Source organism: Crinia signifera, chromosome 5 (genome assembly GCF_055691185.1).
Source record: "Crinia signifera chromosome 5, ASM5569118v1, whole genome shotgun sequence".
NCBI lineage: Eukaryota > Metazoa > Chordata > Amphibia > Anura > Myobatrachidae > Crinia > Crinia signifera.
Genome location: NC_139221.1, coordinates 52187638 through 52201060, shown reverse-complemented (window position 1 = coordinate 52201060; position 13423 = coordinate 52187638). Strand labels below are relative to the sequence as shown.

General features: G+C 43.6%; 1 protein-coding gene across 3 annotated transcripts in view; it reads left to right on the top strand.

Moving 5' to 3' along the window:
- The window catches only part of CPA6 (carboxypeptidase A6), a 186391-nt gene extending 182331 nt beyond the window's left edge, over positions 1 to 4060 (top strand). For all 3 annotated transcript variants that reach the window (XM_083186227.1, XM_083186229.1, XM_083186228.1), the window contains exons 10-11: positions 378 to 462; positions 3737 to 4060. In XM_083186227.1, the coding sequence (XP_083042353.1) occupies positions 378 to 462; positions 3737 to 3924 (273 nt within the window). In that variant the 3' untranslated portion in view covers positions 3925 to 4060. The remainder of the gene's footprint in view (positions 1 to 377; positions 463 to 3736) is intronic.
- The last annotated feature ends 9363 nt before the right edge of the window (positions 4061 to 13423 follow it).

Sequence of the window (13423 nt, the reverse complement as noted above, 5' to 3'; positions counted from 1 at the left end):
TGAACAGTTTGGGCTCTAGCAACAAAAAATATGTGTTAGCAATAACCATGACAACCAGATAGCACATTGTTACAATCATCATCTTGTGTTTCAATAGTAGCTGATACCTATAATAATCCATATATACTGTAGTCATTTTACATGACCTGTTACATAGATACACACTAGTTATAATAACTGACTATATGCCCGCTACATTTGGTGTCTGTTCTATTATTTAGTCTTCAAGGCCTAGGCTTATAGCTGTCCTATGTTGAGTCTCTGTTGAAACTCACATTAAAACAACATTACTATATTATGTATATAAAAGAGTTAAATGTTTCCTATTGCCTTGCTAATGTATACATACTGTATATATATATTTTCTATGTAACCAGGAATCCGCTGCACAGAAAGCTGTCCAAGCTATAAGTTCTGCTTATGGTGTGCGGTATAGACACGGTCCAGCATCCACTACTTTATGTGAGTATTTTTGCTATAATAAACAGTGTTCTGCCTTATGAATCAATTTTTAAAGTGCTTTAAAATGAATCTTACATGCTAAATTATAGTACTTGCTTCACATGAATTATTAAAAAGTATGGTACTTGTTTCCTAGCACGGCCACAACGATCATAATCGCGGTCATCGGGTGTAAAATCGGGGCCATCGCGGGCATCGCATGCGCAAAAAAAATCGGGTGCGATGGGCCAGACGCGATGCCCGCGATTTCCCCATAGAGAACAATGTTAAATGCCTCAATTTACCCGCGATGACCACGATTTCCCATAGGAAACAATGTGAAATGGCTCAATTTACCCAAATTATCATAGGAACAATGGTAAATGGGCCAAAAACACCCCTGAACATTGAAATGTCCCCCCAAAAGTAGTTTACGCCACCACGTGATCAACGTGAACCCGAAGCGTGGCGAGCGCAGCGAGGCCGCGAGGGGCGGCGGTACGCGTCCTCCGACCTTTTCATACCCCTACTATCCACTAGGGCGTGGAGTGAGAATAGAATAGTGTGGCGAGCGCAGCGAGCCACCGAGCCCGAAGCGTGGCGAGCGCACGCGGATACCTGTGAAGCCCGCGAAGGGACGCGTTTACCTGTGAAGGTATCCGCGTCCCCTCGCGGGGCTCGGTGGCTCGCTGCGCTCGCCACACTATTCTATTCTCACTCCACGCCCTAGTGGATAGTGGGGGTATGAAAAGGTCGGAGAACGCGTACCGCCGCCCCTCGCGGACTCGCTGCGCTCGCCACGCTTCGGGTTCACGTTCATCGCGGGGTGGCGTGAACTACTTTTGGGGGGACATTTCACTGGTATGGGTTTTTTTTGGGGCTTTCTGGCCCATTTACAATTCTTCCCTATGATAATTTGGGTAAATTGACCCATTTAACATTGTTTCCTATGGGAAATCGGGGTCATCGCGGGTAAATTGAGGCATTTAACATTGTTCCCTATGGGGAAATCGCGGCCATCGCGGGTGGACCATTTAAGCATTTTTAGGCGCACACAACGCGACCGACCCGATTTTTCACTGTTTTCAATGCATTTCAATGGAAAAATCGGGGGCATCGCGTCGCAGGCCACTATAATTACCCCCGATGGCCAAGATTTGTGGCCGTGCTAGGAAACAAGTACCAAAAGTATTAAAAAGAAAAATACAAAAAGTTTAGAATTTTGCAGTGTATTAGGCAGGTATAGCCTGTCTACACTGCAAAATTCTAGAGTTTTTGTATTTTTATTTTTAATACACTACTATGTTTGTTGCAATTCCTGTGATTGCTGTTTTTTCCTTTGGATTATAATATGTGCCTTACATGTTGAGGAGAAACGCGTTAGTCACTTTCAGCATTATTCCTGTGACAGTGTGCTACCGGCCCAGGGACTCTTTGATTAGATTAAGTGGAATCTATTTGATGGAATCGAAATCACAGGTCCGGGTAGGGCACTTTCATATTAAACCCAGGTTGCCCATTATACAGAGGGTGACCCGAGTTTAATGCTTCTTATAATCTTTCACACCGCACCTCGACCCGGGTCTATGTGTCACCAACCCGGCAATAACCCAGGTCCGAGGTACGATGTATAAGGGGTATAAGAGTAATGATTACACACAGCAAAGTGAATAAAAGGGATGGCTGTCAAACGCTGTTCTCAATAGTCCATACCATGTGTGTTTGTCAAAAGGTCACAACTGGTACTCATACCAATTCTTTCTAACTGCTAAAGACTCATAAAGAGAGTTCTCCTCATAGTGTTACACAGATAACAATTTATTGACTCATACAACAAAAAAGGTGTTGCAGCATGAAGGAGTTATGCAGATCTTATTACCCAAGCACTTTACCTCCTCCCAGAACACCCAGCTCCCTTGCAAGGTCCTCTAGGTGCAGCACCCTCTCTTATACACCAACGCGTTTCAGATGTGCACCTTTCCTCAGGATGGAAAGACATAATGTACATCCAAAATGCATTGGAAGAAATAGGGCATACTGCACCTAGGGGATCTTGCAACGGAGCTGGCTGTTACGGGAGGAGGTGAAGTACTGGAAGTAATCCTATCTATGTGGGTTTTATGTTGAATAAGAAAAACAAAGAAACCTTTCAGAGAATGTTGTTCACCTAATAATGTTGAAAGTAGGATGTAATCAAAAGGAATGGTCATCAAGAGTCTCACAGTCATTAATCTATTTTGTAGACTTTCTTCCCTCTGTTTTGTGTATGACATAGAGAGTACCGACTATTGAAAATAGGGCTTATTGGCCATCACCTTTTATTTATATGGGTATTTGTTGGAGGGAAGTGACCTCCGGGCTTAAACCTTGTCAATGAAGTGTAAAGGGCAGGTTATAATATACACCTTATTATTTCATACAGACCCCAGCAGATCCCAAGGGTGAGATTTAATAGGATGAGAGATACAGAAAGTGAGAGATTTGGTAAGAAATTTCCAGTTTTTTTTTAAAGGGGCAATCATTTACACTGCAAAATTGAACTGGTTTTGCAGTGTAAATGATTGCCGCTTTAAAATAAACTGGAGATTTCTTACCAAATCTCTCACTTTCTGAATCTCTCATCCTATTAAATCTCACCCCAACTGTTTGCCTTCCTATAGAAACAGACTTCCGCTACTCACAGCACACTCGTATATCCAATCCCTCACCCATGTGTATGGAAAGAGGGGGGGGGGGGGGTAGCTTCTGTAACCCGGGCATCCTGATGACTGCACACATCCTCCTTGGTTCAGGGATGGCCCAGATTACAGAAGAAACCAGTCCTGGGCCCAAAATTCTTAGCGGCAGCCCTGCTTGTGGCTTATCAAATCCTCAGCCGTTGCCGGAACCATGTAATGCAGTGATGTCAAGCTCATGGCCATCCAGCTGCTCTGGAACTACATGTCCCAGCATGCCCTGCCACAGATTTTATATAAGGGATTGCTAAAACTGTGGCAGGGCATTCTGGGATGTGTGGTTCCACAACAGCTGGAGGTTTGACACCACTGATGTAATGTAGTGGGTATGTGGTCATTGGCTCGACAGTGCCGACCACTGAAGGTCAGCAGGCAATAGGTTGACACATGGAAAATGTCCACATGCATTAAGTCGACATGGTCAAAATGTTGACATGGTCAAAAGGGCAATGTGAAAAAGATTGACATGGAAAAGGGTTGACATGAGTTTTTCCTGATTTTTTTTATTTTTTTTAACTGTCTTGGCAATTGACGAATATGATTTTTTTTTTTTTTTTCAGATTTGAGTTCAGGCAGCTCCATGGATTGGGCCTATAATAATGGGATCCCTTATGCATTTGCATTTGAACTTCGTGACACTGGATATTACGGATTTATGCTACCTGAAGGCCTTATTCGACCAACTTGTATAGAAACAATGCTCGCAGTTAAAAATATCACAATGCACTTGCTGAAGAAATGCCGCTAGACAGTCAGATGTGTATAGGTTTTATTTGTGTTATTCATATTGGGTGGAACATGCCACCTTACACTTACAGTACATTATAGATGGTCTTTCAGAGTGAGGAATTGTCCATATGCACAATAAAGTGTTAACAAATTCAGTATGTGTCATTTAAATCTATATCAATATATATAGGAAATTAGAACAGTCTCCACACTTTCCTGGAATGAAACTGAACCTAATAATAATGAATCTCCTTAAAGGTTCATACAGTAGCATACCTTTAACTTTGAGGAGGGAGGAGCAGGGACACTGGTGCGCGCAGGAGGAGTGCCTGGAAATTTTGGGGGTGTGACCTAGCGAGAAGGGGACGTGGCCTATACTCGGGACGCTCCCATGAGACCACACCCCAGTTTCAGTTGGGCACAGCGTCTATTCATTGGTGACAGGGGGGACTCCCAACTGCCCCACCCCCCCTGTTCCACGGGACACTGCCAGCCCCGGGCAGGATGCGTGAACGTCCCAAAAAAATTTGACATTCCCGTCGAAAGCGGGACAGTTGGAAGGTATGTAGTAGTTACTGTCAGCATAGAGAGAGAGAGAGTTGGAAATGGGTTATACAGGTGCACTTACAGATTTCTATAAGCCACACAGTAAAAATAATCTGTTAGGATCCACAATGTCCACCAGAGAGTCCCTGTGGTACAGTATTTCACACTGACTCTCCAAGCTGTGGGACCGCTGCTCCCTTAGTATAATATCCTAGTTCCCTCAGGATCAAGGCAAGATAAAGAGGGCTTGTAATAACGTTTTTAATATTATAAAAAACAAAGGTAAATTCCAGATCTTCATAAAAACATTGGACTCATATCAATGACTTCCTCAGTGTGGGCTTATAAACAAGGTGGTAGTAATAATAGGAGAAACACCAGCCTTCAGCTGTAACATCTAACCAGGGCAGTAGCTGCTGTGCACAGTTCTTCTCATCGTTCCTGGAAAAGCGCTAGAGGTTCTCCTTCACCGATCATGCTGGCAGTCACTGCGGGTGGATGGGATCACGTCAGCAGGTCACACCCCATCATTCTAAAATTACATTTTGTTCTGACCACCCTTTGTCTTCAAAACAGCATCAATTCTTCTAGGTATACTTGCACACAGTATTTCATATTGGAGAACTAACAACAGTTCTTCTGTGGATGTAGGCTTGCGGAAATCCTTGTGTCTCTTCATGTAATCCCACACTGACAGAGGCGTAGCTACGGTGGAGCCGGCGGAGCACAAGCTCCGGGCGGTGACATGTCACCTGGCGCCAGAGCTCTGCTGCCGGCTCCCCCGCCCTGCTCGCCCGCTGTGATCGGCATCAGTAGGGTAAAATCCGGCATGCGCCGGAGGCAGGGATGCGGCGCCATGACGAGCATCGCTGATGCACGGGCTGTAGGCACGCCCCTCAAGCTCAGAGACAGCCAATCGGCTTCCATCCCGGTCCCCGGCCCGCCCCCTGCCGACTGCTGCATTTTAATGAACTGAGTGTCGGTGAGGAGGCCGGGTCCTAGCTCCGCACGCCCTGGATACACACCGCCCAGCCTCCGCCTAAAAATACCGGGGACACCGCGCCGCAGCGGCCTAATCACCGGGGATTCCAGCGGAGAAGCCCTCAGAACACCATTTCCTGTCATCGCCGCCCCCAAGGTACGAGCACCCCCGTCTGCTGCCCTTCACCCGTGACAGGTGCATCCCTGCCACAGCGCCTGGCCTTTCCCCGGTGCTGGGACCCACAGAGCTTGCACTCTATTCCCTGTGTTAGTGCAGTGACCTGCAGAGTTGACATTTTATTGCCTGTCAATGCTTTGAGCTGCGGAGCTTGCACTCTATTTCCTGTCAGTGCCGTGATCCGCAGAGCTTACGCTCTATTCCCTTTCATTGTGAGTGCTGTGGCCTGCAGAGCTTGCACTCTATTACCTGTCAGTGCCGTGACCTGCAGAGCTTATGCTCTATTACTTGTTGGTGCTGTGACCCACAGGGTCCGGCACTGTGGAACATAGCTACACCACTGCACACTGACTCCATGATGTTGAGAACAAGGCTCTGTGGGGGCCTTCCAGGTCTTCTTTATGACGAAGAAATAAGGATTAAAAAGGGTTGAGTTTACCTGAAGGGTAAAAAAAGGGGCAGACTAGATGGGCCAAATGGTTCTTATCTGCTGTCAAATTCTATGTTTCTATGTTAAGATAGTTCTTATTGACATTGGCTGTATGTTCAGGGCCGTTGTTCTGCTTCAAAATAACTTTTAAGCCAGTCAGGCACTTCCCTGATGATATTGTATGATGGCTACGTACCTGCCAGTATTTCTCAGCATTGAGGACACCATTAGTCCTGACCAAACCCCCAACTCCATTTGTTGAAATGCAGCCCCAAACTTGAAAGGAACCTCCACCATGCTTCATTGTTGTCTACAGACTCATTCTCCAGCCCTTTTGCAAACAAACCACCTTCTGTTACAGACAAATATTTCAAATTTGGCTCATCAGTGCAAAGCACCCGCTCTTATTTTTTTTCACCCCATTTCGTATGTTTTCATGCATTGTTGAGTAGCTCTGCCTTATTTCCATGTTGAAAGTATGGCTTTTGGGTCGCATTTCTCCCATGAAGGTCACTCCTGGCCAGATTGCTTCAAACAGTATATGGGTATAAACCCACTTGTTTCTGCCAGTTCTGAGATGATGGCAATGCTGGACAGTTTCTGATTCTGAAGGGAAGTAGTAATGTTGTGTCTTTCATCCCATAAACAAAGTTTGTTTGGCCAACCACTGAATCTACGGTACACATTGTTGCCCTTTTTGTTGTGCTTCTTCAAAAGAGCTTGAACGGCACATCTTGAAATCACAGTTTGCTTTGAAATCTTAGATATTGCTGATGCATAATAAGTACCCTGTGTCTTGCTGCTGTCCTCAGCCTTGCCATGGTGTATGATCTGTGTTATGAAACTGTCTTCAACAATCTCACCTCTGTAGCAAAGTTTGGCTGTTCCTCACACCGTTTTAAGCTTCCTACATAGCTGTTTCAATGAATGACTGTGTTTCAACCTACATAAGAAAATGATCATCCTTATCATTTCTTTGGTATGATGGGTTAATTATACACCTGACTATAATACTACAAAATCCATGACTTTGTGCAAGTGTACCTGGAAGCAGTGATGTAGTACTGTATATCTCTCCTATTTTCTTCTGACCTCCCTCACTCATAAAGTGGGATGTAATATATTGCGAATCCGTTGGCTGTGTGAAATCCCGGCCGAACACTGAGTTATGTGTATTTAAACGGGCAGTCATTTACAAGGCACCTGCCTACTCAGAGAAAAAAACAGTTGACTATGATCAGAAACCACCGCCCAGAAAGAAAAAAGAAACACCCGTAGCCCAATTCTCCTATGTAAGTACAGTGACTAGACATGTGCAGGGTGTGCACCCACACACCACTTAGTCAGCCTGAAGAGTGCACCTGACAACTGCAGTTGATGAGAGGCTGGCTTGGGTAACCAGCGCCACGAGGAGCTGTCAGTTACTAATAGCCAGAAACATTCATGATAATCAGTGTTGGCAACCAGCTAAACACCAGGTGGCAGAGTCGCTCTGCCTTGATACCAAACTGAATTACAACAAAGCCGATCTGAATATCCCTGCAGCTGTTTACTTCAAGATGAGTCTGACATGGACATGTGCTGGTAATACAGAAGATTATCGCAGGATTTAAAAATGAGAACCATAATACCGTAACAGTTAATATATTAGTTATATCTTATTATATTCATAACTGTGAAGTCATTTAAAAATGTTGCAGGTATAACATTGGTATGTAGACATGTGCAAACTTAATGGGCGGTATTCAATGCTGCTGCGAGGGCATTTTCTAGCATGGCTTATTTTTATGGAGGAAAAGCCATCCTCTCCGTCAAAACCCCCCTTGCCGTATTGAGTGTTTGCCCAGAATCCTCGCTGGCCTCTGGCTAGTCCGCTGCATTTTGTGGTCACACTTGCCGTTTCCACCTCGCCGAAAGGAACCAGCGAGGTGGAAACGGCGAGTGAAGGAGAGGCAGTTGAATAGTCCTGACGGCGAGTTATCGGCACTGAACGCCATCATAGCTCGCCATCAGGTTCATTGAATGTCCCTAAATTTGGGAGTTATAATGCCATAGAAAGTTGTAACCTAGACATACTGCGATTCTACAGTTACTTCTATAAGTAGTATTTATATGTTATGTAGGAGAAACCACAGAAGAAATGGATTAATGCAAAAATATCCTCTGGATTAAATCTATCAGCAAGCAGCAATACCAAGCTAGGAATAAATGCTTAGAGACATGAACGTATGCTCAATAATAAATGTTTAAACAAAACAAGCATGTTTATACAGGTACTAATTACCATGGTATTACTATTCATCAGCTTGTCATTTCTGGTGTTGTGAATGAGTCTGCACTCCCCCCCAAAAATAGAAGACTTTAATTCTGTTTTTTTTTTTTTATTTGCAAGTTGTAGCATTAGCAAAAAGCATTAGCTTTTTAATTATATATATATATATATATATATATATATATATATATATGTCTAGTGTCCGTGAGTCTCCGAAACACTGCCATCTGCTGGCAGAGAGTGAAACTACATCTCTTTCTCACACATGCACAAACAAGCTAGCTTGCAAAGCTTTTGCTTGGAGCGGGCCTTACTAGTTGTCTAGTTACGAGTTGTCACCAGTGGTTTTGGGCCTCTTTGCCATCTCATCTTGGATGTCGTCTCGCAACCTAAAACTCAATATTTCCAAATCGTAATTAATTATATTCCCACCATCCAAGAGCAGGTGCCATCATGCTATCTCCAACTGTTAACAACTGGACAATCTACCCTACCCCACAAGCCCGTTCCCAGGGGAATGATCCCCACATTCAGTCTGTCTCCAAATCATGTTACATGCATCTAAAAAACATATCCAAAATACAACCCTATCTTACACAAGACACTACTAAATCTCTTCTTAATGCACTCATTATATCCCGTATTGACTATTGCAATAGCCTCCTTACTGGTCTTCCCAAGAACAGACTCTCATCACTGCAATCCATTTTAAATGCCGCTGCAAGGCTAAACTTTCTAGCAAGACGTTCATCGTCTGCTGATCCGCTTTCCCAGTCCCTCCATTGGTTGCCTGTATTTTACCGTATTCAATATAAAATTAAATAAAATTAAATATAATAATAATATAAATAAAAATATGAAATAAAAATGGGCAGTATGGATGGTATAATAGTTAGCATTACTGTCTCACAGCACTGAGGTCATGGGTTCGATTCCCACCATGGCTTTAATTGTGCAGAGTTTGTATATTCTCCCCATGCTTGCGTGAGTTTCCTCCTAAAATCCAAAAAATATACTGTTAGGTTAATTGGCTGCCAACAAAATTTAACCCTAGAATGTGTGTGTGCATGTACATGTGGTAGGGAATATAGATTGTAAGCTCCACTGAGGCAGGGACTGGTGTGTATGTTCAAAATATTCTGTAAAGCGCTGCGGAATATGTGTGCGCTATATAAGAAACTGTTAATAATTAAATAATAAAATACTTCTACTCACAAATAAAGCGTTAAACCATACTGCACCAGCATATATCTCTTTACTTATCTCTAAATATCTCCCAACTTGACAACTCCGCTCTGCACAAGATCTGCATCTATCTTCTGCACAGATCACCAGCTCCCATTCACTATTACAGGACTTTCATCGGGCTGCTCCCACCCTATGGAATGCCCTTCCACGCACAATAAAACTCATCACTAGCTTCCAAACCTCAAGTGTTCCCTGAAAACTCACCTCTTTAGGCAAGCCTATTCACGTAATTTGCTCCCATGCAAACACCCCCCGCATTCCAGGAGGGTAGTCAACCCTGAGATAGATAGATAGATAGATAGATAGATAGATAGATAGATAGATAGATAGATAGATAGGGGGTAAATTACTAAGATAGGAGTTCTATTGAAGATGGTATATATATATACCATCAGATTCTATTATCTTCTAGAAGGTGCTAAATAAACTGACAATAAAAGAACACAAATTTTGCAGCGCTGAAGAAAAAAATTAATAAAAACCAATTGGCAGTTGGATTGACTTCACAAATTTATGTTAAAATATAAAAAAGATAGGCACAATTCAATAGGCCACATGGCCACACATATACATATGATATTCAAGATAAAAAAGCATGGGTACAGTAGCAGAACTCGGATAAACTGGAAAAACTGTCCGTTCCTATATTGCCTAGAATGGTGTATTGGGACCGCCTCTGTGACCAGAGCAATTTTTATATATAAATATAATTACCGTCCACCTTGCTCAATTGAGGGGGGAATGGATCCTGATGGAATAGAATTTCCCTTGATGTGTCCAAAGTCCCTTTTGAGTGGAGCGTGAAGTGGGGCTTGCCACTTGGTGTTTGGGTGATGCTGGTTTGCATAAATATTCGGTCCTTTTAGGCTGGTTCGGGCAGTTGAATTGGCAAAGGGTTGCTGGAGCCAGTAGTCCGCTTCTGCTTCTAAGGTAAGTGTCCACCTTCTATTATCTTCTAGAAGGTGCTAAATAAACTGACCCCATATGTGATTGCTGGATACAGGGGTGTACTTACCAGGGGTGTAGTAGGAAAAAATCTCACCTTTTATCAAAGCATCATTGTAACAAGAAATTCCAGCATTTTGGTCCTCTCCTGGGACTTGTCATGGCACAACGCAAACCATACTCCTCTTAAATTCCCCCTAACCCTCCCATCAATTACAAAGGCACTGCACAAAATGGCAGTAACAGAAGTGACGATACAGAACGGTATACCTCACAACTGTCTCGATTTTCATTAGAAAGTCCTGCTTTTTTGTGACTGTCCTGTGTCCCACTTGCAGGCAGCAGTGTCCCGTGGTGAGGGTGGCAGGGCAGTTCAGAGACTGTACATGTGTCTATTCACAGAGACAGAGGCACTGGGAGGATAGCCAGCAGCTCACAGAGCACTGGCCATGCCCCGGCTGTGACAAGAACAGGCCCAGGTAGAATACCTGCTCCCACCTCTCTCAGCTGCACTAATCACACAGACAGAGGAAGTAAGGTCATCACATACAGCTAGGGTTACCACCTTTGTGTTGAGAGATTCCTGGACGGTGGCCCGTCCCTTGACACACCCACAGCCCACCCATTGTCCCACCCTTGACCCGTCTTATGCTTTTTTGTAACCTTAGCTTCAATTCAATTCTTGATTTTGCACACCGTAATGCCACTTACACGTTTTATCTCACACTGTATTGCCCATAATACATTACGCCACACACCATTATGCCCATTACACGTTATGCCAGGACTCGACAATTTTTTTTTTAAAGGGATAACAGTGTAATGTCTATTACACGTCACCTACCCATTACAATCCATAAATAATGCACATTAAACATTATGCCAGTGCTGAACCATTTCAAAGTCCCGGTGCGACCCTGCATCTTGTGGTCTGAAAGCGGTAGACCATACAAGGAAGGGGGAGGAGCATCTTACAGTGGAAGCAGAATAAACATATATTGTGGATGGAGCATGGTAACCTTATCAAATTGTTAGTTCAGTTATATCTGCTTTTGCTTTAGCAGCACTTTTTTGGGAGTGTGAAATGTCACCTTATTTCTGTAGCTGTACAGCATATGGGGTGTGATTGCTAATGGAATGCTTATTCATTTTGTATTACATAATTAGGACATAGTGACATTTATGCTCCTTTTATCATAGAATAATCACTGTACTAGCTGCTTTCATGTCCGGTTCCTCAGCTAAAACTTACACACACACACACACACACACACACACACATCAAAGTTATATCAGAAAAGGTGTTGAGCATTTTATATGACGAATACTTTCATAAAAAGAACCCCATAAGTATTTCCTACCAGTGACCAGTCCAACTGTGATAAATCTCTGGCCTCACCGTCTGGTTGGGTTCTTTTAGGGCAGCTGCTCTTTGCGCAGGAGAGCTCCATAAGCTCTTTTGCATTCCACCCCTGGGAGGTCTCTCCGGTTCACTTTTTTCTTCTTCGGCCACTGGCCCGTCCTGGCCAGCCGCACTTCTTCTTTGTTCCCAAGCTTCCCGCTGGTGCCGTGAACAGATAAACTGTCCCAGCACCGGGAGACATTTCTACCTTTACACCAATAACAAAATCTGTGCTTATGAATAACTGCAAGAGATGTTTAAAATGTTATATCGTCAGGATTCATCCACATTGATTAATGATCAAGTATCATGTCATAGGACCTGAGGACAGGGCCAGCAGCAGAAATAATGGGGCTCATTACTCCTGTCCCTGGGTCCCCGGCAGGTACAGGCCAGTCACTTGAGTGTCAGTAATTATCCCTCTCTGGGCAGATAATGCCTTTAGTCAATATTCAGTGATAGTAGATCAGCTGGTACGGAAGATGCCTGTTTGCAGAGGAATGTAACCAATATCATCTATACAATACACATAATACAACTGTAAAGCTCCGTACATATTAGGCGATGTAATATCGATCAATTTGGTACTTCTTAGTGATATTGTTGTTATATCACCCAGTGTGTATAGGATGGATGAGGAACGGTCCCACGAGTCATTAATGACCCGTTCTGTCCTCTATGCATGTACACACAAAGGAACACATCCTAAACAAGGGCCTCTGACTTCCCTCTGTCGGCATCGGCAAGTGTGTATGCCCCCCGTGGCCGCCGATATTGGCTGCAGTGGGAATCGCATAATGGGGGATATTCTGGTTGACACGCAGCACTGCTTCTTTCACTGCGCTGCATGTCATTTGCCAAATCAACCAGAATAGCCCCCAATGTGTACGGGGCTTAAGGGTTGTGCCTGTACATATATATTTTTTTCGGGGGGCGAGAAGTATACTTCTAGGAATTGTTTCTGAACTACTTGCGCAAGCATCATGTAAAAACTAGTGGATGAATTTGGATGGAGTTTTTACTATTGCTTAGCTTAGACCCCTTTCACATTGCACTTATAGGCCGGTATATTGCCATTTTTTTTAGCATTTTGAAACGATACCAGCTGCAATGTGAAAGGTCCCCAGTCAATTTACCGGTTACAGAATACCGGCATTTGAAAACGTTTTAAAAGCAGGATCCTACACGGTTCTGAGCCGTCTTTCCTGCAGGCTGAACGGCACAGAACCGGTTTGAACTTCACATGATAATCTGCACAAGGGTCATTGGTTGTCTCCCTGCATGTTGTCACTGCCCACAAGCAGGAATTGCACAATAGAGTTTTGTTGCAAAGAAGCCTTTTTTTATGGGTGAAATGGGATGAATGTGAAAGGTACAAAAACGGTATATAAACAGTAATATACTGGTTACAACAAGCAATGTGAAAGGGGTTTAACTGGCTTTTGACCCGTTTTATGAAACGTTTACAAAAATGAGTTGAGAGCAGGGTTGCAATGTGAAAGTAGTATTAGTGACC